Source organism: Cherax quadricarinatus, chromosome 6 (assembly GCF_038502225.1).
Source record: "Cherax quadricarinatus isolate ZL_2023a chromosome 6, ASM3850222v1, whole genome shotgun sequence".
NCBI lineage: Eukaryota > Metazoa > Arthropoda > Malacostraca > Decapoda > Parastacidae > Cherax > Cherax quadricarinatus.
This window is the reverse complement of record NC_091297.1, coordinates 4,291,431-4,314,407: the sequence shown is the minus strand read 5'-3', so window position 1 is coordinate 4,314,407 and position 22,977 is coordinate 4,291,431. Positions and strand designations below refer to the sequence as shown.

General features: G+C 42.9%; 1 protein-coding gene across 5 annotated transcripts in view; it reads left to right on the top strand.

Moving 5' to 3' along the window:
• Hasp (Hig-anchoring scaffold protein) overlaps positions 1–22,977 on the top strand; it is an 809,679-nt gene that overhangs the window by 663,265 nt on the left and 123,437 nt on the right. For all 5 annotated transcript variants that reach the window (XM_070079939.1, XM_070079946.1, XM_070079933.1 and 2 more), the window contains one exon: positions 14,194–14,314. In XM_070079939.1, coding sequence (XP_069936040.1) covers positions 14,194–14,314 — 121 coding nt within the window. The remainder of the gene's footprint in view (positions 1–14,193; positions 14,315–22,977) is intronic.

Here is a 22,977-nt window from a genome sequence, read left to right as displayed (position 1 = left end):
GGTGAGTACAATTAGGTGAGTACAGTTAGGTGATGGGAGGAAGAAGGTAACCGTCATGATCGACCCAAATGAGGATCTTCCAAGAAAACGTCGGCACAACAAGATGAATCTATAAAGGAAGCTGCGGAAGCAAATTCATTTACTAACACAGTAAAAATACGGAATGTATTAAATCTGAATGTGATTCCAAGGACTGCGGTAAAAGATCGGCTGACAAACACTGCGAAGCTCGTCTACACTTTGCACAACGAAACCTAGACAAAGGAACTGACTTTTGGAGTCGTGTTACATGTACTGATGGGAAAACCTTTATGTTCAACTTCCCAAGACAGCTCTGGAGAAGGAAAAGTTACAGGTGCGTAACTGAGCTACTCATTTCTGAAACAAGTTATGAAATGTTAGATCATCAGCCATGTTTTAAAATACCCTCACTCAATCCCACTTCAATATACTAACACGTATTTTACTCTTCCAACCAGATATGACCGTGACAACATCCATAAAGAGGCAAGGAGTGGCCACGTAACTTGCAACTTGTGGAGATGAATTCTCTTCAGGGTGTGCGAGAGTTTGCCCAGCCTGAGAGACGGTTCAGTGCTGACCACTATCTAGAAATACTGGAGGAGATCATGATTCTCCCTGTTAGGGCCTATGCTTTCTCATTCCTTGAAAAAAATAGTCTATGCACGATAAATGTCCCGTGCATACTGCCAGGGTTGTGCGGCAATGGTTTCAAGAACAGAGGAATATCGAATTTCCTTTTGGCCCAGTGAGGGCTGTGACATGAAAAACATTGAAAAAAATCTGGGCTAACATCGTGAATGTGTGGTAACCAGGAACGTGGAAGCCAGGCATGTGTGGTAGCTAGGAATGTGTGATAGCCAGGAATGTGTGGTAGCCAGGAATGTGTGGTAGCTAGGAATGTGTGATAGCCAGGAATGTGTGGTAGCTAGGAATAAGTGGTAGCCAGGAATGTGTGATAGCCAGGAATGTGTGGTAGCCAGGAATGTGTGGTAGACAGGAATGTGTGGTAGCTGGGAATGTGTGATAGCCAGGAATGTGTGGTAGCTAGGAATACGTGGTAGCCAGGAATATGTGGTAGCCAGGAATGTGTGGTAGCTAGGAGTGTGTGGTAGCTAGGAATGTGTGGTAGCCAGGAATGTGTGGTAGCCAGGAATGTGTGGTAGCCAGGAATGTGTGGTAGCCAGGAATGTGTGGTAGCCAGGAATGTGTGGTAGCCAGGAATGTGTGGTAGCCAGGAATGTGTGGTAGCCAGGAATGTGTGGTAGCCAAGAATGTGTGGTAGCCAGGAATGTGTGGTAGCCAGGAATGGAGTACAAACCACCACTGGTTAATAATCACGTAGCTTCATCACCTGATAGGCTCCGATTATTATTATAATCAAGGGAGAAGCGCTAAACCCGGAGGATTATACAGCGCCTGGGGGGGGGGATGTGGAAGGCATTCAGGCTTAATTCGGGGAACTGGAGCACAGATCCAATTCCCTAAATCAAGAGCCCCTCACCAACATCAAGGAACCTTCCTTAAGGGGTGATAGGCTCCGAGAGGTTGTCACCAATGAAGACGGATGGAAGATGTACTAATTACAGTAATTACAGGTTTAATATTCATTATGGAATATCGGAATGAAGAACTAACCTATCTCCACCGTTATTTATATTGATATATTAATGATAGTCACCTTAACTACTAGAATAACAAGATGGAAGAACTAAAAAGCCTATACATGAACGGGATACAATTTGAAAGGGGTGTAATAACATTTGCAAAATATATCTAGAAAAGGGTATTGAACGCTACCAATATTTCCATACCACCAAAATGCTAAATGAAAATAAGTGAATGTATGAGAATGTATATGAGAACCTTTAACTATGTTATTCCAAATATAATGGTCCTCAGGAGTAAGATTGTTATTATATATAACACGAACAGATTAATTATACAATTCATCCGATCTTGATAACAAGAAATAAAACGAAACTATTTATATAAAAACGATGTGATTGTTAAGATCGTCTCTGCCATTGTTTTGTATATATATATATATATATATATATATATATATATATATATATATATATATATATATATATATATATATATATATATATATATATATATATATTTATATATATGTCGTGCCGAATATGTAAAACTGGTCAATTAGCAAGAACTCATTTAAAATTAAGTCCTTTCTAAAAAAAATTCTTATACGTTTAAAGATATATATTTTTCATTAATGTTAATGTAAAAAATTATAATTTTGCACTAAAAAAATCTTAGAAAACTTACCTAACCTTATTATAACAAGAGTAATTTATTTTAGCTTAACTCAACTAAATATATTTTAGATTTATTTACTATAATTTAATATTAAACAAACACAGTGAAATATATTTTTCTCGTTAGGTTTAGAATGATTTTGGCGAAATTATTGCATACACAAATTTTCGCTTGTCCTATATGGCAAGATGAGCGTTGCTATTTAAGCCAAGATCGAGAGTTCTGCCTATTCGGCACGACATATATATATATATATATATATATATATATATATATATATATATATATATATATATATATATATATATATATATATATATATATATATATATATATATATATATATATATATATATATATATATATATATATAGCGTAAAAATTAGCTACAAAATACTTTATTTTACAACATATCTTTGTTACTATAGCGTATTTTAAATTAGATATTAAACAAATTAAAAATATTCTTTGAAATATAATTATATTAACCGAGTGTCATATTTACTCGCTCAACTCGTCAATACGAGTTGTTGTAAGAGTAACGTGATGTGGCTGACGTATGACAGTGGCCGACGTATGACAGTGGCTGACGTATGACAGTGGCTGACGTATGACAGTGGCTGACGTATGACAGTGGCTGACGTATGACAGTGGCTGACGTATGACAGTGGCCGACGTATGACAGTGGCTGACGTATGACAGTGGCTGACGTATGACAGTGGCCGACGTATGACAGTGGCTGACGTATGACAGTGGCTGACGTATGACAGTGGCTGACGTATGACAGTGGCTGACGTATGACAGTGGCTGACGTATGACAGTGGCCGACGTATGACAGTGGCTGACGTATGACAGTGGCTGACGTATGACAGTGGCTGACGTATGACAGTGGCTGACGTATGACAGTGGCTGACGTATGACAGTGGCTGACGTATGACAGTGGCCGACGTATGACAGTGGCTGACGTATGACAGTGGCTGACGTATGACAGTGGCTGACGTATGACAGTGGCTGACGTATGACAGTGGCCGACGTATGACAGTGGCTGACGTATGACAGTGGCTGACGTATGACAGTGGCTGACGTATGACAGTGGCTGACGTATGACAGTGGCCGACGTATGACAGTGGCTGACGTATGACAGTGGCTGACGTATGACAGTGGCCGACGTATGACAGTGGCTGACGTATGACAGTGGCTGACGTATGACAGTGGCTGACGTATGACAGTGGCTGACGTATGACAGTGGCTGACGTATGACAGTGGCCGACGTATGACAGTGGCTGACGTATGACAGTGGCTGACGTATGACAGTGGCTGACGTATGACAGTGGCTGACGTATGACAGTGGCTGACGTATGACAGTGGCTGACGTATGACAGTGGCTGACGTATGACAGTGGCTGACGTATGACAGTGGCCGACGTATGACAGTGGCTGACGTATGACAGTGGCTGACGTATGACAGTGGCTGACGTATGACAGTGGCTGACGTATGACAGTGGCTGACGTATGACAGTGGCCGACGTATGACAGTGGCTGACGTATGACAGTGGCTGACGTATGACAGTGGCTGACGTATGACAGTGGCTGACGTATGACAGTGGCTGACGTATGACAGTTACTGACCGGTGACCAGGAAACTTCCCTTACAATAAATATATTTGCTCACCTTTTAAAATTATTAATATATTTTTTATGATTTGAGGTGTAATATCCGAAAGGTAATTAATTTATGACTGTATACATAAATACGTTTTTACATTGATTCACTGAAGGTACCGGCAATTAGTTTTGTCAACTAATCACCATCGTCGTAAGTAGCATAAAAATAGCCGTTACCTGTATATTTATTATGTCTAAGTTGGCCTGATATCATTTCTGTCCAGCAGAGAGTTGAGGAACTTCTTTCCTCAACTGTACATACTACACAGCCCATGATTTACTACTGGTAAATGACCTAGATCAGAGACGGCCAGACTATGGCACATGCACCGAAAGTAATACATTGCGTGATTATAAGTGTCGTATTGCACCTCGGTGATAATAATAAAAAAGCAAGCCTACTCATGCAAAAATATTAACCAGTAACCGATGGATAGAAAAAAATATAACACGAATTCTAGTAATTTACAGCTAGAAATGAGGTTTAATGAGAACAAATCTAAAACTTAGCGATCATTTTTACTTATTTTTTTTATCATTTCGTGCTTATCGTTTAGAGAATGTCATCTTTCACATTAATCTCTTTGCAGTTAAAAAAATATTCAGTAAGACCAGGGATAAATTGCAGTGAATACCCGCACCGCATTTGTGAGTTGCTGTATATTCACTACCTAGTGTTCTTCCCTTATCACACCCCTCAAGGAAGGTTCCTTGATGTTGGTGAGGGGCTCTTGATTTAGGGAATTGGATCTGTGCTCCAGTTCCCCGAATTAAGCCTGAATGCCTTCCACATCCCCCCCCCCAGGCGCTGTATAATCCTCTGGGTTTAGCGCTTCCCCCTTGATTGTAATAATAATAATCCCCTTATCACGGACGTTGTACAAAGAGGGACTTTTGTATAGGAATCGTTACATAAGTGTACATGTTTGATACTAGTGTACTTTGATCTTGACGAGCCAGGTACCAGCAGTGTCTGCAGTGCCTCGCAGGTACCAGCAGTGTCTGCAGTGCCTCGCAGGCACCAGCAGTGTCTGCAGTGCCTCGCAGGCACCAGCAGTGTCTGCAGTGCCTCGCAGGTACCAGCAGTGTCTGCAGTGCCTCGCAGGTACCAGCAGTGTCTGCAGTGCCTCGCAGGTACCAGCAGTGTTTGCAGTGCCTCGCAGGTACCAGCAGTGTCTGCAGTGCCTCGCAGGTACCAGCAGTGTTTGCAGTGCCTCGCAGGTACCAGCAGTGTCTGCAGTGCCTCGCAGGCACCAGCAGTGTCTGCAGTGCCTCGCAGGCACCAGCAGTGTCTGCAGTGCCTCGCAGGCACCAGCAGTGTCTGCAGTGCCTCGCAGGTACCAGCAGTGTCTGCAGTGCCTCGCAGGTACCAGCAGTGTCTGCAGTGCCTCGCAGGCACCAGCAGTGTCTGCAGTGCCTCGCAGGCACCAGCAGTGTCTGCAGTGCCTCGCAGGCACCAGCAGTGTCTGCAGTGCCTCGCAGGCACCAGCAGTGTCTGCAGTGCCTCGCAGGTACCAGCAGTGTCTGCAGTGCCTCGCAGGTACCAGCAGTGTCTGCAGTGCCTCGCAGGTACCTGCAGTGTCTGCAGTGCCTCGCAGGTACCAGCAGTGTCTGCAGTGCCTCGCAGGTACCAGCAGTGTCTGCAGTGCCTCGCAGGTACCAGCAGTGTCTGCAGTGCCTCGCAGGTACCAGCAGTGTCTGCAGTGCCTCGCAGGTACTAGCAGTGTCTGCAGTGCCTCGCAGGTACCAGCAGTGTCTGCAGTGCCTCGCAGGTACCAGCAGTGTCTGCAGTGCCTCGCAGGTACCAGCAGTGTCTGCAGTGCCTCGCAGGTACCAGCAGTGTCTGCAGTGCCTCGCAGATACCAGCAGTGTCTGCAGTGCCTCGCAGGTACCAGCAGTGGCTGCAGTGCCTCGCAGGTACCAGCAGTGTCTGCAGTGCCTCGCAGGTACCAGAAGTGTCTGCAGTGCCTCGCAGGTACCAGCAGTGTCTGCAGTGCCTCGCAGGTACCAGCAGTGTCTGCAGTGCCTCGCAGGTACCAGCAGTGTCTGCAGTGCCTCGCAGGTACCAGCAGTGTCTGCAGTGCCTCGCAGGTACCAGCAGTGTCTGCAGTGCCTCGCAGGTACCAGCAGTGGCTGCAGTGCCTCGCAGGTACCAGCAGTGTCTGCAGTGCCTCGCAGGTACCAGCAGTGTCTGCAGTGCCTCGCAGGCACCAGCAGTGTCTGCAGTGCCTCGCAGGTACCAGCAGTGTCTGCAGTGCCTCGCAGGTACCAGCAGTGTCTGCAGTGCCTCGCAGGTACCAGCAGTGTCTGCAGTGCCTCGCAGGTACCAGCAGTGTCTGCAGTGCCTCGCAGATACCAGCAGTGTCTGCAGTACCTCCCAGGTACCAGCAGTGGCTGCAGTGCCTCGCAGGTACCACCAGTGTCTGCAGTGCCTCGCAGGTACCAGCAGTGTCTGCAGTGCCTCGCAGGTACCAGCAGTGTCTGCAGTGCCTCGCAGATACCAGCAGTGTCTGCAGTGCCTCGCAGGTACCAGCAGTGTCTGCAGTGCCTCGCAGGTACTAGCAGTGTCTGCAGTGCCTCGCAGGTACCAGCAGTGTCTGCAGTGCCTCGCAGGTACCAGCAGTGTCTGCAGTGCCTCGCAGGTACCAGCAGTGTCTGCAGTGCCTCGCAGATACCAGCAGTGTCTGCAGTGCCTCGCAGGTACCAGCAGTGTCTGCAGTGCCTCGCAGGTACCAGCAGTGTCTGCAGTGCCTCGCAGGTACCAGCAGTGTCTGCAGTGCCTCGCAGGTACCAGCAGTGTCTGCAGTGCCTCGCAGATACCAGCAGTGTCTGCAGTACCTCGCAGGTACCAGCAGTGGCTGCAGTGCCTCGCAGGTACCAGCAGTGTCTGCAGTGCCTCGCAGGTACCAGCAGTGTCTGCAGTGCCTCGCAGATACCAGCAGTGTCTGCAGTACCTCCCAGGTACCAGCAGTGGCTGCAGTGCCTCGCAGGTACCACCAGTGTCTGCAGTCCCTAGCAGGTACCAGCAGTGTCTGCAGTGCCTCGCAGGTACCAGCAGTGTCTGCAGTGCCTCGCAGGTACCAGCAGTGGCTGCAGTGCCTCGCAGGTACCAGCAGTGTCTGCAGTGCCTCGCAGGTACCAGCAGTGTCTGCAGTGCCTCGCAGGTACCAGCAGTGGCTGCAGTGCATCACAGGTTTTTACCAGTCAGTTTTCAATTGACACTCGTGTGAACAATTAAAGTTTTGTACTTATTGAAACTTAACCTTTGTTGTAACAGTTACCAATCACAGTGCAAAAGAAAAGCAGAAAGTGATATTAAGCTTCAATATAATGAAGAATGGGAAAATGAGTTCTTATTTATTGCGGGTCCGACAGGAAAACTGTTGTGTACTGTTTGTGTCAACATTCTCTTAAATAATAGAAGACTTGATGTTAATAGACACTATAAAAAAAAAACATCAGGCTGAAATAGAAGGAAAAAATGAAGTTAGTGCTTGAGTCTGAGTTATGGAAAAAGTATGTGATTAAGAATCTGGTTGAAATATATAGAAGACAAAATATATTTGATAAAGGAAATTGTGACGGTTTGGCGATGACAGACGCGTCGTGCAAAACTGCCTTTGTCTTGGCTAAAAAACGGAAGCCTTTCTCTGATGAAGAAGAAATTGTTAAGTCTTGCTGCCAAATATTTGCAGGATGTGTTGCTGATAAAATTATTGAAAGGAAAGTAGACCAAATAGCTGTCAAAGCAAACATTTACATGACGCACCGAGAAGCTTTCCCATGATGCATCTGAGCAACTAAAAGACCGTGACCAGGCTTGTACTTTTTTTTTTTTTTTTTAGCTTTGGACGAATCTACTGACATATGTTTATAAGAGAAATTGATGATAATTTTAACATTTTTGAAGAACTTATCAGTCTTGAGTCACTTCATAGAAAAGCAAGAAGATCAGACATATATGACAAAATAAAGTCATGCCTAGAAAATCTGCAGCTGGATTCTAGTAAACTGATCAGTGTTTGTACTGACGGAGCTCCATCAATGATAGGTAAAGCAGCTGGGACTGGTCGTCCTCTACTAAAATATCACAGCATTATAGTCACTGTGTGGAAAAACTTTAAGTTAGCAGCATGTTATGCTACCGGTTGTGAAATGCGTGAATAATATTAGAATATTGTGAATTGTTAGATTTGGAATATGGTGATATCATTGTGAGGTGGCTTTCTAAAGGACAGGTTCTCAGGAGGTTTTGGAAACTGAATAATAATAATGTTCATAACTCTTTAGAAGAGAAGAATGAGCTGCCTGAAGAAGGAACCTTTATATGTGACAACAAATGGCTATTTGTTACAGCATTTTTATCTGATGTTACCAGCAATCTCAGTTATCTATACCTGAAACTGCAGTCCATGAACTAATTGTTTCCTATCTTAGTAAATGATATTATTACATTCATTAAAGATGGAGTTAAAACTGTTTACCTCATAGAAAATGAGGATTTGAGTCAGTTTCTCTTTAAAAGAACAGAGTGAATATACTGAAGATGATGGCAATTTTACAGAATATTTTAAGAAAATCAGATTAGTGCAAGTTATACGAGAGTCGTTTTAGTGATTCTGCTCGAGAATATTGCATACTAGTATTTATAAACCCATGTTCACTTAGTGTACTAAACCTCCTAAAGATGACTAACTACATACAAATTGAACTAACTGATCTGAAAACAAGTTCATTATTGAAAATGATTTTAAGAATTTTTGGTGATCATTACCCTGTGAACGTCTTCCAGAACTAAAAAAAAATTTCGTTTTGGAACAACGTACAGAAATGAATGGTGTTACAAGTATCGTACGGCGTATCTGAGCTTGAGCATGAAAAAAAATAAGCGCATGGAATGCAAAAGTTTAGCGACCTCTGGTGTAGATCAAGAGTCAAGTGGAGATACCAACATAATACCTTAATATTGTAGTCGGTGCCGAAAGGATGCGTTTAGAGTTTGAAATAAAGTCTTCTCTCTACTTTGGGGAACAGTAACTGTCATCGTGTTAATGACTTCCGAGGACAGGGACTACCCCACCAGTCAGTATGTCCCATTCAATATACAACATACAAAGACACGCAAATACATATACATATGTATATATATATATATATATATATATATATATATATATATATATATATATATATATATATATATATATATATATATATATATATATATATATATATATTATGAGAGTATAGTTATACCAACTCTCTTATAGGGGTGTGAAGCATGGGTGGTCAATGTTGCAACAAGGAGAAGGCTGGAGGCAGTGGAGATGTAGTGTCTGAGGGGAATGTGCTTTGTAAATATTATGCAGAGAATCCGTACTTTGGAAATTAGAAAAAGGAACAGGGTTACTAAAAGTATTATCGAGCGGAGGGGGTGGAGGAGGAGGTTCGGACATTTAGAAAAGATGAAACGAAATAGAATGACTTGGAGAGCGTACAAATCTGTAATGGAAGGAAGGCGGGGGAGGGGGTCGGCCTAGGTAAGGTTGGAGGGAGGGGTTAAAGGAGGTTTTGTGTGCGAAGGGCTTGGACTTCCAGCAAGCGTGTTAGATAGGAGCGAGTGGAGGCAAATGTTTTTTATGACTTTACATGTTGTTGGAGTGTGAGCAAACTAACATTTATAAAGAGATTCAGGGAAACTGGCTAGCCAGACTTGAATCCTGGAGGTGGGAAATACAGTGCCTGTGGTCTGAAGGAGGGTGTTGATATGTTACAGTTTTTTTTTACTGCAGTGTAGGCGCACCTCTGGGAAGACAGTGATGGAGTGAATGATGATGAAAGTGTTTCTTCTTTTATCGGGTCACCCTGCCTTGGTGGAAGACGGCCGATGTGTATATATAAAAAATATATAGGGATGGATAAATAAAGTGCAATGAACGTTTGTCATCGCTTAATAATAATCCACATGGAGACAGAAACACAACATTAATTGTTCTGTATATTTCGATCCCCTTCTGGGATCCTCTTCTGCTGATGAGGATACACACACACACACACACACACACACACACACACACACACACACACACATATATATATATATATATATATATATATATATATATACATATATATATGTATATATATATATATATATATATATATATATATATATATATATGTATATATATATATATATATATATATATATATATATATATATATATATATATATATATATATATATATATATATATGTATATATATATATATATATATATATATATATATATATATATATATATATATATATATATATATATATATATATATATATATATGTGTGTGTGTGTGTCTGTGTGTCTGTGTACTCACCTAATTGTGGTTGCAGGGGTCGAGACTCAGCTCCTGGCCCTGCCTCTTCACCGACCGCTACTAGGTCCTCTCTCCCCCTGCTCCATGAGCTTTATCATACGTCGTCTTAAAACTGTGTATAGTTCCTGCCTCCACTACATCGCTTGCCAGACTTTTCCACTTCCTAACTACTCTATAACTGAAGAAATACTTCTTAACATCCCTTTGACTCATCTGAGTCTTCAGCTTCCAATTGTGACCCCTTGTTTCTGTGTCCCATCTCTGGAACATCCTGTCTCTGTCCACCTTGTCTATTCCACGCAGTATTTTGTATGTCGTTATCATGTCTCCCCTGATTCTCCTGTCCTCCAGTGTTGTCAGACCGATTTCCCTTAACCTTTCTTCATAGGACATTCCCATTAGTTCTGGAACTAGCCTTGTTGCAAACCTTTGCACTTTCTCTAATTTCTTGACGTGTTTGACCAGATGTGGGTTCCAAACTGGTGCTGCATACTCCAGTATGGGCCTGACGTACACAGTGTATAAAGTCTTGAACGATTCCTTACTGAGGTACCGGAATGCTGTTCTCAGGTTTGCCAAGCGCCCATATGCTGCAGCAGTTATCTGGTTAATGTGTGCCTCTGGCAATGTATTATATATATATATATATATATATATATATATATATATATATATATATATATATATATATATATATATATATATATATATATATATATATATATATATCGTTATGTTCAGTTTAATTTCCTCTGATTTTGGCAAAACAGAAGTCTGGTATAGCAATGGGAAATCCTCTCTCAGCAATTAATACATGAAGCAATTTAAAACTAGTCTGCTTAATAGAATTCTTCCCGTATGTGGATGAGTTCTCTGCTAAATGTTGAAAAATATAGTCTAGTTCTATCCATAAAGTTTGAATGAAATAACTCATTAACTTTTGTAGATTTTTCATTTATTAAAGGGAACCAAAATTTTGAATTCAAAGTATATAGAAAACCAATAAATAACTGACTACTCTTATGTGCAGTATTATTCTTCACATCATGGCGGAATTAATTGGTCAGTATTCTCATCTATGTTTTTTAAAACTCTGGATATTTATGCAGTCCAGAGTTCATAGGCGAAGATATTTTGCACATTTATGAAAAAAGCGAATGATCGAAAATATTTTACAAATCTTTTAAAATTGCCAAAAATACAATTTACAATTGAACAAAAAAAGATCAAGAAACATATTCAACCATGAATATGTTAGTTATACTACACTATGGAAACCTCTTTATAAGAATTTGAAAATCGAAGATGTATTTAAAAATCTTGATACAGTAAAATAAAATCTCATTAAGAATTCCCCCCAAAACGCTGATAGCTGTGTCTACAAGATCCCGGGTAAACAATGTAATTAACTTTACTACGGTCAAACTGGAAGAAACCGTGAACTAAGATTTCAGCAACATAAATACGGCATTAAAACTGGACAAGAGTTTAATGCTCTGCGTAATCATGTTAGAGGTTTTAACCACCCAAATGATCTTCAAAAAGCCGAGATTATATTAAGCAGGTCTACAGTTGACCGAAATATAATCGAATCGTTCCATAGAAAATAGTACTGGTTTTAATATGAATATTAGTTCAGGGTTATATAAATTAGATTAATTTATAATAAATAGTATTTATGAGGAATTTAAGGTATGCCTGACATGTCACTAATAAATTTTACTTGACATGTGACCTGACCGAATCCTGACTACACTCCCACGCTCAGTGTGTTGGGTCATGTGTGAGGTCATATGTGAGGTGGTATTTCAGCCTAGTAAGTCTTCTATGATCTATTATTTGTATTATTCCTTAATAATGTGAGAAATCACAAAAGCGCTTCACTCTCACCAACAATCCTAAGTAATCTTTTTCTGCATTCGAGATTACATAGAAATTATTATTGAAAAGTTATTCATTTTTTTTAAATATTTAAGTGTATTCCATAATTTTATGATTTTTATGTATAATTAATTAGATATTATTTAAATTACAGCAAAAATAATTTACACAAATTAACTTAATATACTTATACATATAAAACGTGCAAGCTCAGAATTTTTAAGCAATAAATTATAAAGATAATTATATCAATAAATAAACAGTAAAACATATAGGAATATTTTTTATTTATTTGTTAACAGTAAAAGTATCTTACATCGCAGTCAATTATTTCATTTTTCTTAGTTCCAGTTTTTTTAATATAGAAAATGTGATGGATATTATTCACATCTGAAATTTGTTTGTATCTAATCAGTTCTGTTAAAATATTACTTCACCTATCGTATTTTTTCCCTATATGCGAATATCTGTCAGTTTCACAGATAATCTTCACTGATCTAGACATAAATGTTAAAATTTTTGGTCAGTTTACATTTGCATTAAATTAATTTAGAATCTACTTGCTTTCAACATTAAGGAGACGACAACTTGTTGGATCTAATTTTTCGCCTCCATGAGGCTGCGGAGATATTTGTTCCAGTCATCTACAGGTTTATTTATAAACCAGTGCGTTTCAGACCTCACGCTTAATATAGCGTTGTCTTCACTACAGGTGTTTAGCCTGTGATAAAGAGGATTCCAGTGAGGTGGGTCGAAATATTTACACTCACTTAATTTTCCGTGTTTCTGTCTCATATAGTGAAGGATGTTTTTTTAACATTTATTGCAGTATAATTTTTTGTATACTATTAGGCTTATTTAAAACCGTGTATAAAATTCGCTTACATAATAAAGATTTTAGATGTAATAACCTTTTTACTTAATCCTTTGTTATCTTCATTATAGATTACTGAAGATTTTTGGTGAGCTGACTTACATAGTTCCCAACTTGCTACACCTTCTTTGATGTAGTCATTGCCAACCTCACAGTCATTATTCTCTTGGGCAGAAAGAGATCTTTACAGTGAGCCACAAATACATTCGGTAGTGATATCATGTTGTCTCTCTTGACATAAATTAGGATCTTGTTAAATTCCACTCGCATTCGGTCAATAAATTTACTCGGGAACTGTCTTCGAGTGAGTAACAACTACAGAGGCGAATGAAGCTTGTGAAAGCTAAATAATAAGAATAAATATACAAATAAACTCTGGAATAAAAGTGAGGAGAATACGTAAGAGCTGAGATGAGGTAGTAACTTGTTAAGTGATTTGTGACCCATATTTTACCTTGACAAATGTGTGAAAGATCTGTGAGGTTTACTGAGTTTGATAAAGTGGAATAAAGGAGAAAAAATGTGTTTAGCTACGGGAATTTGGGGAGATTTATTTACTTGAGAAGAGCTTGTTTGAAAGATTTTTTTCTGATTTGAACAAAGATGTCATTGTTATCTATTGCCTATTGGTAGCTGGGAGGGAGGAGGCCTTTTACTGTATTTAAAGACTGGCAGTAGAAGATTTAACTAGTTTCTTAGTAAAAGAATTAAAAAATCTGGAACTGGGTTCATTTATTGGATTATCATCGTGGAGACTAGATCTTAAGTTTATGAACCTTATTTCCTGAAGGATGACTTGTCGAGGATATCCACGAACTGGGTGTAGTAATGAGACACAGAAAGGGAGGGATCATAAGCGTCCTCGATACGGTACATAAGTAAACGAAAGTGTTTACAAGAGTTACAAAGTAGAGATTGGGAGTGAAATGGAGACAGGAAAGAACTGACAAGAAGGGAGAGAGTGAGAAGCCAGAGGGAGAGATCCAGCCGTCCCCCCCTCCCTCCCTCCCCTCCCTTGTAGCGAAGCCCCCTCAACCCCTCCCTCCTCCTCCTCCCCCCTAGCAGCGAATAACGAGGGTGACTTGACTCCAGGCGGAGACATCACCGACATGGGCCTGTCCTCTACCTTGATGAAGTCGTGTAGTCCCCCTATCGTGGTGCCCGGCTCCCAGGGCTTCAAGGACGATCAACCACTCGACGAGAAGGATCAAAAGTAAGTAAGAAATGTGTGTGAGTGCATGGAATAACGTATGTGCAAGAAAAATTTTTGTAAATGAGTGTTAAGAGTGGCATAGGCTTAAAATGCGTAATACTGATATAAGGAGCAAGAAATGTGATGCGGGGATTGGTTAGTGAAGAGCAAAAGGCAAGAGATAAAGTAGGGAATGTATTAATTGTCTGTGAAGAATAAGAAATGGTATACATGAATAGGGATACATGAATAGGCTGAGAGAGATATTGGAAGATAATATACTGACGTATGGTTACATGACATATGCTAATGCAAAAGATGTTTAGGTATCCCTGGAAAAGGAATTGTCTACCTATAGGAACTGTTAGATTTCCCGTTTTTCTTCCTCCAGGGTTTTCCTGCGATAACAATAACTTCTCATCGACTTCCGACAGTGTACTTTACAGGGAAGTTCGGGTAGATATTGGGCAGTGTAGATGCCAAGTTCATGAATGCCTTTCGTCATAAATTTTATAACTTTAGTGTATCTTAATTATTGTCAGCTTCAGATTAGTTTCAGCCATATAGGTGCAAACTTGAAAATTTTATGTAATAAATTAGATAATTAGTGTTTATGCTTCTTGAGAATGTCACTTTGTATCAGATTTAAACTTTGAATGCTGGTGCCTTTTAGGTGAATAATATACAAATATTTTTTCCAGTATATTTGATAATTCTTCAATTCTATTAACAAATATCTAGAGTATCATATTTACCTTTCTGGTTCATTAAGAAACTTGGATATTTAGCTGAGAAATTAAACAGTCACATTACTTCAATACTCCAACTTTGTTTTACACTTCATTTTCGATGTTTAGCAGATATTAAGTTTTATCTTAAACTCCACAACAATTTCAGAAAATTTAGCTTATTCCATCTCTTAATTATATTGTTAAATGTTATGTACTAATTAAATAACACATCATCTTGCAGAGGAGAACTACTGTACTGTCGTCAGTTTTACTACTATATTGGTTTCTATTAATGTGAAAATTTAGGTCTAAAACTCTACAAACATTTTGCACTAGTTTCGTATAAATGATTTCATATTTTTTGCAATGTTTGATTGGATTGAATTCTACCTGCTGAGTTTCTTAAAGTTATATTGATTTACAGCTCCTGTGTCTCGTAAGGCTGTTGATCCAACTTTCCTTGGTCTTGTTAGGCTGTCAAGCTTCTTGAGCTACGGTCTAGGCTTCTTGATTATGTTGAGCTAAATTTCCTGGGTTCTTTTGTTTACTCAACTCACTTTTACAGCAGGTGTAAGGAAACATGCCTAACGTTTCCACCCGTGCCGGGGATCAAACCGCGGACAGAATATGTGAGCCGAGTGGGCTACCAACCGAGCCACGGGACACCTTTTTCACAGGTGTTGATCTCCTGCTTCAAGATATCCTACGAGGGTTGAATTGTAGCTCCTGGAGCTTTTGAGGGAGATAAGCTGCATACTTTTAGTTGCGGATATTAGGACTGGTGTGCATTGAAAGTACAAGAGGTTCGGGTTATGTAACACGGGGATACTTTGCCTGAATCATTCATCCACCGAAATACATCTTTCCAAATATCAATGGTATATAACACCTGCGTGACAACTGATGGGTGAATGACCGGTATCATCGTTGAACGAATGTGAAGTGATGGGTGAGTGATATGTTTTTTCAGTAGTTGTTAAGTAATAGGCGAATGACTTGTGTCGAGGGTGAGTGACTCAACAGAGATGAGCGGGAGGAGAGGAGAGTGCAGGAATCTTGATGACCAGGGATAATGTAAGCGGAGTTTCATCTCGTATTACCAAGATTTAGACCACCAAGAGCACTGAAATAATAAGCACCAGCCACTTCAATCTCTTACAGTCAAATTTTAAGGATGACTTAGTTGACAGGGAAACCTCAAAAAGCTTTTGCCCGCCCAGTAAGGCAGCCTAGTAGATGATCCACTGATGAAATCCTCTTGAGATTTCAAGATGATCCCGAAACAAAGGAATTTATCTTGCATGACAAGAAGGCTAGGCTATGAGCTAAGATCTAAGACCCAGCAAACACAAGACTACTAGTAGTTATTGTGTGTGCGAGAGACGATGTCTCGTAAAAACTTGCTAACATCACAGAAATCCAAAACTATGAATCTGGTTGTAGTAGAAAGTAGGCTACAGATTACATACGATATAATATAATACATTCACGGCCTTATCGACAAATATATCAAAATAAAGCTGGACATTGATTATTATATATACAATATACAAAAGTTGACGCAGATGATGAATGGAGTAAGTTCACACTGCTTTCCAGGACATTGCATGAATTCAAAACTTTCTGTACAGAGTTGAACCCTGTGTACCACTCCCTCTTTGCTGTACTAACTGAAAATGCTCAACCACTCCAAATCATGCACAAAGTCTTGCAAATGTCACAAATATTCAGGCCAACAATTTACAAGCAATTGCACTGAGACCATTCTTAAATGCCCAAATTATTCCCAGAGTACTGCTCAAAAGAGTCATTACAAGGAAAAAAAAACACCAACATAAGTTACGGAGTGAAGGTAAAACACAAAGAACTGACTTCACTTATATATCTTTCTCAGTTACATTTCCTTCCCCTCAGTTGCATACAATCCCCTCGGTTACGCTACTTCCCCTTAGTTACATATCTACCCTAACTCGATATGTAACTTCACAAAACCTCCAAAACCTCCACCTCAACATAGATGTTATATCACAAGCTGTAAATACAGCAGGAAAAACGTGTGTTGGAAAATTTCTAATAAATTTAAGCGCTCAAAAATTTTCCGCCATAAAAACAGATCTTATCACTAACACCACAAGAACAGTAAGTCCCCATACATCGCAACACAAACTACTCGAACTATAACGCACTTATCTACATTTCTCCATATCCAGCCCCACACTTTGCAAACGTGGTGGAAAATCAAGCCAGCCAGCATGCAAAATGCTATATGTAGGCATCAATCAGTAGTAAGTATGATTAATAAGACACCGGAGGCTTTATCAGTCTAATACAGAAATATGAAAAGGGAGCATTTTGTAGGGGAGCCAACTGAAGGAGGGAAACGATGCAGAATGTGTAGACGTGGTCACATGTGGGAGTAGGTTAGGCCCAGAAGATGAGATAGAGAGTTAGCAATCGAATAGTAGAGACATCCTCTAGTTTCCAGAAAAAAAAATGGCTAGTGGGTAGTAGCGGAGACAGTGAAAGAAGCGAAATGATGCAGCAATAATAGGTGGGGTGACATTGGCGAAGACCAACTAGCAGAAATAGGTCACGTCCATAAAGTGGGCCAAAGATTAGTAATCCATCTGTAGTATTGTGTATACCCTGCACTAAGATTCCAGGGTACTGTTGTGTCAAACATGAATCTTTAGATTAAAGATGCATAATAACGATAAACTGATTAACAGAACGTATGTGGAACACCGAAGCATAAACTACTTCCACTTATGGTCCACGTAACAATATTTACAATGACTGCATTGTTTAACTTCTGCCATTGACAATCACAAACCCAGTTACGCTTCAAAGGCCTACAGTGCCAGGCCTACTATGAAACAGCTTTTTGCATAATCAAATGGGAATCGGAAAATAATAAATAAAGTATATACAGTGGAACAGTTTTGATATATATATATATATATATATATATATATATATATATATATATATATATATATATATATATATATATATATATATATATATCGTGCCGAATAAGTAAAACTGCATATGTATTGGTAGAATTACCGACATGATGTTAGGTAAAAGGACGCAAGCGCAACTAATCTGGCATTTTATTGTGACAACGTTTCGCTTAACAAAGCTCCTGGAGAGCGAGACGTTGCCACAATAAAATTTGTGACTTGTGTCCTATATATATATATATATATATATATATATATATATATATATATATATATATATATATATATATATATATATATATATATATATATATATATATATATATAACGCATTGCTGTGTGTCCTGTCTCCATCAGAAGCTACTGTCTACGACCAACCATCCTTTCCCACAGTCCAGCAACCGTCAGTATATATATCATCACTTTCCTCAAAACCACAGTCTATGTACTCTCACTGAGTTCATAAACGACTGGAAATGAATAAACAGCAGTGCTTTCTGTGAAACGTTCCTGTTAGAAGGTCCTTAAGAGTAATGCTGTGGACCTGTCAATCTCGGGACCACAGTTCGAGTCCTTCCTCCACCTTTCTGTTTACTCATTTACAGTCTTTCAGTACAACTTTAATCGCGCTCAATAACCGTAGCTTTGTGGGAGATGAGGAAGGTTACTGAGACTGTGGGAAAGGTCAGTTGGGTCACAAGAGAGTATCATTTAATGGACATCAATTTGGTTCTGTGACTGCCGTTTAGCTCGTTGATGGAACTCGTGTATACCTCTCTAATAGTTCTGCGTTCATTTGTTTTAGTCAACGGTTAAGCCTCCCGTTGTTTGGCTCGGTGGCGGGCGGAGAAATAGGGCGCTGAAGGTAATTGATAAAGTTGTATAGATACTCCTCTTCCTACACAAACTGTTGACAACCCCTGCGCCCCCTCGGACTCTCCTCGAAACCTGACATCTCTTTCGGGTAAGCCTTTGTTACCTCTTCTTGGTACCAGCGTCTGCCATGACTCATTTGATACTTCTGACCTTCGCTGTACTTTGACCTTTTCCCCGACTTACACGACGCAGCATCGATTTTCGGGTCTAGTGAGTGTCGAGTCGTCTGAACGACTCGACATTCACTTGACGATACTGACTTTGAAACGGTCCCACATTGCCTACATAAACAAGCTATCTGGAAGCGTGTACCTCTTGCAGTCATGGACAAGATTCCCCTCCCTTCAGCCAACAACACCTACTCATTACCTTACATTACATTATATTAACTAAGCTCTCGTTAGGCAAAACGGATCCTTCCTCATTTTATCTAAACTAGATTACGGAGAAGAATTATATTCTTCAATCTTCAGCACAACTTTCTAAATCTGATCCTATTCATCATCAAGTGTTGTTGTATCTTGGAGACTTTCGATTTTTCAGTTTAGAGCCTATATACAACAGCGAACTCTCCGTCTTTGCTCCACTACACCAGTACACTCTCGCTAACTTGGCTCAAAGTTCCACCTTTAACGCCGACTATTTCTTTGACTTTAACGGAAACTAATTACACCAACTGTAATTTTAATTTTTCTTACACGCTCTCTGTTACCCTGGCACACCCCTACTCTTCACTCCCTCTGTTACCCTGGCACACCCCTACCCTTCACTCCCTGTTTCCCTGGCACACCCCTACCCTTCACTCCCTCTGTTACCTTGGCACACCCCTACCCTTCTCTCCCTCTGTTACCCTGGCACACCCCTACCCTTCACTCCCTCTGTTACCCTGGCACACCCCTACCCTTCTCTCCCTCTGTTACCCTGGCACACCCCTACCCTTCACTCCCTCTGTTACCCTGGCACACCCCTACCCTTCTCTCCCTCTGTTACCCTGGCACACCCCTACCCTTCACTCCCTCTGTTACCCTGGCACACCCCTACCCTTCTCTCCCTCTGTTACCCTGGCACACCCCTACCCTTCTCTCCCTCTGTTACCCTGGTACATCCCTACCTTTCACTCCCTTTGTTACCCTGGCACACCCCTACCCTTCACTCCCTCTGTTACCCTGGCACAGCCCTACCGTTCACTCCCTCTGTTACCCTGGCACACCCCTACCCTTCACTCCCTCTGTTACCCTGGCACACCCCTACCATTCACTCCCTCTGTTACCCTGGCACACCCCTACCCTTCACTCACTTTGTTACCCTGGCACACCCCTACCCTTCACTCCCTCTGTTACCCTGGCACACCCCTACCCTTCTCTCCCTCTGTTACCCTGGCACACCCCTACCCTTCTCTCCCTCTGTTACCCTGGTACACCCCTACCCTTCACTCCCTCTGTTACCCTGGCACACCCCTACCCTTCTCTCCCTCTGTTACCCGGGCACACCCCTACCCTTCACTCCCCCTGTTACCCTGGCACACCCCTACCCTTCACTCCCTCTTTTACAATGGCACACCCCTACCCTTCACTCCCTCTGTTACCCTGGCACACCCCTACCCTTCTCTCCCTCTGTTACCCGGGCACACCCCTACCCTTCACTCCCTCTGTTACCCTGGCACACCCCTACCCTTCACTCCCTCTGTTACCCTGGCACACCCCTACCCTTCACTCCCTCTGTTACCCTGGCACACCCCTACCCTTCACTCCCTCTGTCACCCTGGCACACCCCTACCCTTCACTCCCTCTGTTACCCTGGCACACCCCTACCCTTCACTCCCTCTGTCACCCTGGCACACCCCTACCCTTCTCTCCCTCTGTTACCCTGGCACACCCCTACCCTTCACTCCCTCTGTCACCCTGGCACACCCCTACCCTTCACTCCCTCTGTTACCCTGGCACACCCCTACCCTTCACTCCCTCTGTTACCCTGGCACACCCCTACCCTTCACTCCCTCTGTCACCCTGGCACACCCCTACCCTTCTCTCCCTCTGTTACCCTGGCACACCCCTACCCTTCACTCCCTCTCTTACCCTGGCACACCCCTACCCTTCTCTCCCTCTGTTACCCTGGCACACCCCTACCCTTCTCTCCCTCTGTTACCCTGGCACACCCCTACCCTTCTCTCCCTCTGTTACCCTGGCACACCCCTACCCTTCTCTCCCTCTGTTACCCTGGCACACCCCTACCCTTCTCTCCCTCTGTTACCCTGGCACACCCCTACCCTTCACTCCCTCTGTTACCCTGGCACACCCCTACCCTTCACTCCCTCTGTTACCCTGGCACACCCCTACCCTTCTCTCCCTCTGTTACCCTGGCACACCCCTACCCTTCTCTCCCTCTGTTACCCTGGCACACCCCTACCCTTCTCTCCCTCTGTTACCCTGGCACACCCCTACCCTTCTCTCCCTCTGTTACCCTGGCACACCCCTACCCTTCTCTCCCTCTGTTACCCTGGCACACCCCTACCCTTCTCTCCCTCTGTTACCCTGGCACACCCCTACCCTTCTCTCCCTCTGTTACCCTGGCACACCCCTACTCTTCACTCCCTCTGTTACCCTGGCACACCCCTACCCTTCACTCCCTCTGTTACCCTGGCACACCCCTACCCTTCTCTCCCTCTGTTACCCTGGCACACCCCTACCCTTCACTCCCTCTGTTACCCTGGCACACCCCTACCCTTCTCTCCCTCTGTTACCCTGGCACACCCCTACCCTTCTCTCCCTCTGTTACCCTGGCACACCCCTACCCTTCTCTCCCTCTGTTACCCTGGCACACCCCTACCCTTCTCTCCCTCTGTTACCCTGGCACACCCCTACCCTTCTCTCCCTCTGTTACCCTGGCACACCCCTACCCTTCTCTCCCTCTGTTACCCTGGCACACCCCTACCCTTCTCTCCCTCTGTTACCCTGGCACACCCCTACCCTTCACTCCCTCTGTTACCCTGGCACACCCCTACCCTTCACTCCCTCTGTTACCCTGGCACACCCCTACCCTTCTCTCCCTCTGTTACCCTGGCACACCCCTACCCTTCTCTCCCTCTGTTACCCTGGCACACCCCTACCCTTCTCTCCCTCTGTTACCCTGGCACACCCCTACCCTTCTCTCCCTCTGTTACCCTGGCACACCCCTACCCTTCTCTCCCTCTGTTACCCTGGCACACCCCTACCCTTCTCTCCCTCTGTTACCCTGGCACACCCCTACCCTTCACTCCCTCTGTCACCCTGGCACACCCCTACCCTTCTCTCCCTCTGTTACCCTGGCACACCCCTACCCTTCTCTCCCTCTGTTACCCTGGCACACCCCTACCCTTCACTCCCTCTGTCACCCTGGCACACCCCTACCCTTCTCTCCCTCTGTTACCCTGGCACACCCCTACCCTTCACTCCCTCTGTCACCCTGGCACACCCCTACCCTTCTCTCCCTCTGTTACCCTGGCACACCCCTACCCTTCACTCCCTCTGTTACCCTGGCACACCCCTACCCTTCTCTCCCTCTGTCACCCTGGCACACCCCTACCCTTCTCTCCCTCTGTTACCCTGGCACACCCCTACCCTTCACTCCCTCTGTTACCCTGGCACACCCCTACCCTTCTCTCCCTCTGTTACCCTGGCACACCCCTACCCTTCACTCCCTCTGTTACCCTGGCACACCCCTACCCTTCTCTCCCTCTGTTACCCTGGCACACCCCTACCCTTCTCTCCCTCTGTTACCCTGGCACACCCCTACCCTTCTCTCCCTCTGTTACCCGGGCACACCCCTACCCTTCTCTCCCTCTGTTACCCTGGCACACCCCTACCCTTCTCTCCCTCTGTTACCTTGGCACACCCCTACCCTTCTCTCCCTCTGTTACCCTGGCACACCCCTACCCTTCTCTCCCTCTGTTACCCTGGCACACCCCTACCCTTCTCTCCCTCTGTTACCCTGGCACACCCCTACCCTTCTCTCCCTCTGTTACCCTGGCACACCCCTACCCTTCTCTCCCTCTGTTACCCTGGCACACCCCTACCCTTCTCTCCCTCTGTTACCCTGGCACACCCCTACCCTTCACTCCCTCTGTCACCCTGGC